This window comes from Grammomys surdaster, unplaced genomic scaffold, assembly GCF_004785775.1.
Source record: "Grammomys surdaster isolate TR1022 unplaced genomic scaffold, NIH_TR_1.0 1130, whole genome shotgun sequence".
Lineage (NCBI taxonomy): Eukaryota > Metazoa > Chordata > Mammalia > Rodentia > Muridae > Grammomys > Grammomys surdaster.
The window spans coordinates 124,300-129,533 of record NW_021605549.1 but is presented as its reverse complement, the minus strand read 5'-3'; the positions used below and the strand labels follow the sequence as shown (position 1 = coordinate 129,533).

Here is a 5,234-nt window from a genome sequence, read left to right as displayed (position 1 = left end):
GTATAATGGGTGGGCAGTCCTCCAGCAGTGATTGATGGGCAGTCCTGAAGGCTCTGTAGTAGATACAACACACTGAAAGTCTCTCTTTCCCATATATGTTGAATCCGGAAAGCGCTGTCTAGAGTTTGGTCTAATAACAGTGGCTTCTCTTTTCTCTTAGAGTGACATTTTGCACTCAAGACCCTACGAAGAGTAGCATCTCCCCGGGCCAGGAGCTGTGGCTTCACAAGTGTCAGGATGGTTGGAGAATGAAGAATGAAACCAGGTAACTAGCACTTCCTGTGCTCCACTCGCCCATGACACCGATGGAAAGACTCTTGTTTATAAAACTCAAGTGGTGGAGGGTGAGAGACAAACACCAAAGCCAAACCATGAGGCCTCAGCGAGTGTGGCTGTCCCTCTACCCCTCACTCTGTCTTACTCTATGTGCCCACTGTACACGTGCATAAGACCCCAGCACTGGCATCCATACCCCTCATTGTCGGGTGGTACTTTCTGTGGCGAGCATGGTTGGGGTGAAGCCTAGTTTCTTAGCCTTGTCTGCCACTAGGCTGCAGTAGGTGGGAGGGTGGGAGGGCAGGATATAATCCCATTTATTAGATTTTCTGGAACCCAGGTTGGTATGAGCTGATGTCAGTGTGCCTGATTCTCCCTAATTTGAGGTGTAGAAATGCTTGTCTGTAGAGTCAAGTGAGACGGAGGGGCTCTCCTGTGTGGTGTCACATTGCTCCATGTGGAACTGCAATGATTTCAGGTGGAGGAAGACCCAAGTCACGGTGTATGGCAATGGATCCCTCGTGGAGCCTGTCTAATGCCATCTAAGCCAAAACACCTTCTGGAGAGGAGGGAGACTCTCTCTCTAGCCACTCTGACTCCCTGCCCCTTGCCTTCAGCACAGCACTGGGTCAATCCTACTGGAGAATGTTGGGCACACAGCATGTGCCCATCGGCATCCGAGGACTTACAGAATTGTTTAATTTTATTGACAACCTCGGGAGGCAGGTGTTATTGTGTCTGTGCACATTGAGAAAAACCAAGACTTGGGAAGATGAAGTATCTCTCCCAAGATTCCCTGGTGTGTGATGGGTCTTTTATACTAAAGCCTGCTCATTTCGGTAGAGAACTTTCACCTGCTCAGATGAAGCACTGGCCTCTGTTTAGGTATCAATAATTAAGCAAGCCATGCTCAGGAATTCCCTGTGATGGACCATCTGTCAACCCAGCGGGCCTGAGTGCATCCCCAGCTGATCTGGATTCTGTTAAGGAATATCAGCAGAACCTACATGTAGCAATCACAGGCTTGTGGCATCTGAAGACTGTTCCTCCCACCAGTAAGGGGTGCAGTCTAGTGCAGGCTCATTTGATCTTCCTTTATCATTCTCTTAATCCTGTTTTTTGTTTGTATTTAATTTTTCCTCTTTCAAAGTGCTCCTGTAAACATGAATTTCATTGATATACTGTAAACCACACAAGGATTTATATAGGGATAAGGTACTATCCCTTATTCTTATTTCTGTTCTGGAATGCTGTAGTTATGTAACTTGGCTCACACTTTTTTCTTTTTGGGAAACAAGTCAGCCCTTTATTTCCTCTCTAAGGCACAGAAAACAACAGGAACCCAAGCAATAAAGGAACACCGGGAAGTCCTGGTGTCCTTAGTCACATGCATGGCCATCAGATTCCTCTCTCCTGACATGAACTTGTTCACCAATAAGGAGATTAAAGTTCAGAGACTTCCTGGAGTCCAGAATAGAATCCAGGTCTCTTGATTCAACTTTATTCCCTTCCTGCCACAGTAGAATCTTGTGTGCAAAGAAGTTTGATAATTCTCTTCACACCTGAGTGTGTGTGTTGTGCAGAGTACATAACTGCATTGACTGTCACACGTGCACCTAGCAGCCTAGACAGGCTCCTATGGGTATATCTCACTGGGGACCTTTTTAGCTTCCTAAGACCAAGTCAGCAAATTAGCCTGTCCTTGGCAGAACACTCAGTCTTGGTTCACATCTTGGTAGATAGACCTTGGTACAGGTTTGCCTATTTGCTGGTGAGTGACCTAACATTGTATTCACATGGTTCCTTCCAGTCGCTTCGCGGAGCTGGCCTGAGGGCCCAGGAAATCCTGATGTCCACACCCACACCCCACTGTCCATGCACATGGAGGAAAGTTACTGATGAAGACCCACTCAATGGAAGATCTCAGCCTTGGACCCCAGGAGGAGCTTGCTTGCTGGACTTATCCTGTCTCCCCTGACAGCTGTGACTTCTCCTCAAGTGCCCTGCACTGCTGAAGTTCTTGCTGATGATTCTAACTCCAAACCTCTGTTGCCTCCTCAGGAAGCTGAGTCCAGGTTGTGTGTGAGCACTGGACAGAGCCCTTGCACACTTGGGGCTGCTCTCACTGTCGATAGGTGAGCGCTGGCCTTGTCCAACATCAGGGAACACAGGCTCTGAAGTGGCTCTGTGTGGAAGGTTGGCAGCTGCTTGGCCTCACTGAACCTTAGTGACAAGTCTTTGCCTCAGGAGCTGACTCATGCCATAGTGGCAGCCCTGTTACCCAGAGAGGGGACAGTAGATCAGGCTGGGACTGCCGCCCTCCCACACAAGGCACTGATGGATCCTTGTTCTATCCTGGATATTTCATCATGCCCCCTAGATCACCTTCTGAAGTTCACATTGTTGGCATTTCCTTTTTATGTTATTCATACTTTGGCTGAACAAACATTTATTGGGAACTTCAACTAATTAGCACCAGGTAGTAGGCACATGACTCAACTTTGGCATTAGGAGCCAGTGGGATCAGGATCCCTGGAATCTCTCAAGTTCATGGTCCCTCGAGTATGCCTGTGTTAGTTAAAGACAGAAGGGGTCAAGGCGAGGGCTGCAGGCTGAGTGAGCTTGGCTCTGAGGCTTTTATGTACCGTTTTCTCTGAGGGCCACCCTTGATCGCTAGTAGAACAGTAAGTGGGACACCATGCATGCTGGCCACAGCAGTGGAGCAAAGTCTCTGCTGGTTAGGGAGCTATACGGTATTACATGAGTACTACAAACCAGCCCCGTGGTCAGAGCTGGCTTGATGTTTGCCGCAGTGCTCTTTCTTCCATGAAACAGTTTGCGTTTATATCAGTGCCTTATCTGTTAAAGTACTGGAGGAAAGCCCCCTATTCTAGATCTTAATGTGAACTGAAAAATGTGATACCCGAGACACCCTTTTGTAGTTTTTACACAGCTTGCTTGTGTGCTGTCTAATTAGAATTCAGGGAGCAGGGCAGCTGTTATTCTTCTTTTAGGAAATCAAGGCTGAGAGAAGTTCAGCCACCTGCTTAGATGGCATATCAAGTTTGGTGGTGGGAGAGGGCAAGCTAAGGACCCAGCAAGGTTTCCTGGAGTCCAAGTTCATGAAATCCTTTCTGTAACTCCATAAAGATGTCTGCAGCTATTTCCTACCAGTGTGTTCCCGAGGTGATAAGCAGGGGACTTTTTTTTTCCCCCAGAGCGATCCATAAAATCTAAACCCTTTCCTTAAGATACAAGCAGAAGAACACACGGAGAAGGGTTGAATTTTTGTGGGTGTGCTGTCAGCCAGGGGGTGGGACAGCGATCACTCTGTGTTTAGGTTTGGAATGGACACTTTGTATCTGTACTGTACAAACTTTATATCACTGTTTCATACCAAAGTTCTGAAGACATAACCAGTTGACCCTTCCCACAAAGTGCCCTCTCAAGCCTCCTGTGTGCTTCTGAGATTGCTTTCTTGCCAAAGTGAAGCTTGTTATTGGCCATGCATCCTGTGACGTCCAGCTTGGGTTTAGTAGTGAGAAGTTTGGAGAGCTGAATCCTTCTGTGGGCTGTGTATTTATCCATTTGGCTTGAAGCTTTGTTTGTATATCTGATGCTTTTTAAAAAATGCTCAGACCACTATTTATTTCTTAAGTGTATATAATGTATAAAGACAATATATGGTTAGTTTTTACTTTAGGAATAACCAATTTCAAGATTTACAAAAAGTTTAATAGTAAAATAAAAAAAGTATACAGCACTTAATTGTCCAGTAACTCATTTCTTAAAATAGGACACAGTAGATCTTAGACTTGATACATACTTACTTTAGTGTATCCTCTGATTGACAGTTACTGTTAGCAGGAAGTACACAACTACCTTTATTAATGGATGGGGGAAAAGGTACATGAATTGCAGCAAGATGACCTGAAGGTAGATGTTTGTAAGAACAGGGAGGGTGATGGGACATCAGGGGACATTGGAGAACCCATAGGTTTGGTTGCATGAGCTCAGGTGACTGTGTCTTAAACTGGGTGGAGTCTGATCCCTCTATTGTGCTGCTGGGACAGGTGGAGATCAAGTGCTTGGTTTTTCACTGAGCTAGCTATAGGGTCCCTAGAGTCCAAGGTGTCTCTCTTCAGCTCCTCTTCTGGCAATGAGAAGGTGAGAAAAGAAAGTGGAGCCCTGCCTCTAGGGGCTGATTGACAGTTGTCAGAAGTCAATTACAGCTAACAAGAGAGGCTGGGGGATTCTCTTCTGTTCTGGATTCCCATGGGCCCAGCTGAAAGCCCAGTTGTTGGATGTGAAAGGGGAAACTGGATTATCACTATCTGTTTACCAAAAATTGTTCTCCCCTGGAGGCAGGGAATAAACCAAGGTGCTGTTTAACCAAGGTGTCTTGTAAAAATGTAGTAGATATAGTATACACTGTAGTCAAATTTTAGGTTACATAGTATTTATTTATGATTTTTGTAAAAAATTAAAACTAGAGTCTTAGTATATCTTTTTACTCTCTGCTCAGTATGTATTCCAGGTTGATCCAAAACTCATAATCCCCTGCTTAGATGGCAGCTGGGCGCCATTGTACCTATCTATCTTCAGTGATCTTAAATTGATGTGGCACTTTAAATTGAGGCACATTACATAAATTTGATGTTATTTCTGGTATTAAATGTTAAAACACATTTTAAATATTTTTTAAAAACAGGAACAGGCTAGTGCTTAGATACAAATGACTTATCCTACATGACAACAATACAGTGCTGCATTAATTCCACCAAAACCAAGGTGATCGGTGACCCCAACAGATCTCTTCTCAGTCTTACACAAGTCTATAGTTGGTTTTTATTGTTTGTGTGAGACAGACTTGCTTTCTGGCCCAGGTTGACCTATCACTCACTCTGTACTGCAGTTGGAGGCATGTATCAGCATTACTTAGCCATGCAACAAAATTG

The 5,234-nt window shown here is 45.1% G+C and overlaps 1 protein-coding gene across 2 annotated transcripts in view; it reads left to right on the top strand.

Moving 5' to 3' along the window:
• Positions 1-4,038, top strand: part of Lipg (lipase G, endothelial type) — a 21,172-nt gene extending 17,134 nt beyond the window's left edge. The window contains exons 9-10 of one of the 2 annotated variants that reach the window (XM_028783463.1): positions 161-265; positions 2,087-4,038. In XM_028783463.1, coding sequence (XP_028639296.1) covers positions 161-265; positions 2,087-2,108 — 127 coding nt within the window. In that variant the 3' untranslated portion in view covers positions 2,109-4,038. The remainder of the gene's footprint in view (positions 1-160; positions 266-2,086) is intronic. The other variant, XM_028783461.1, reaches the window with a different exon arrangement.
• The last annotated feature ends 1,196 nt before the right edge of the window (positions 4,039-5,234 follow it).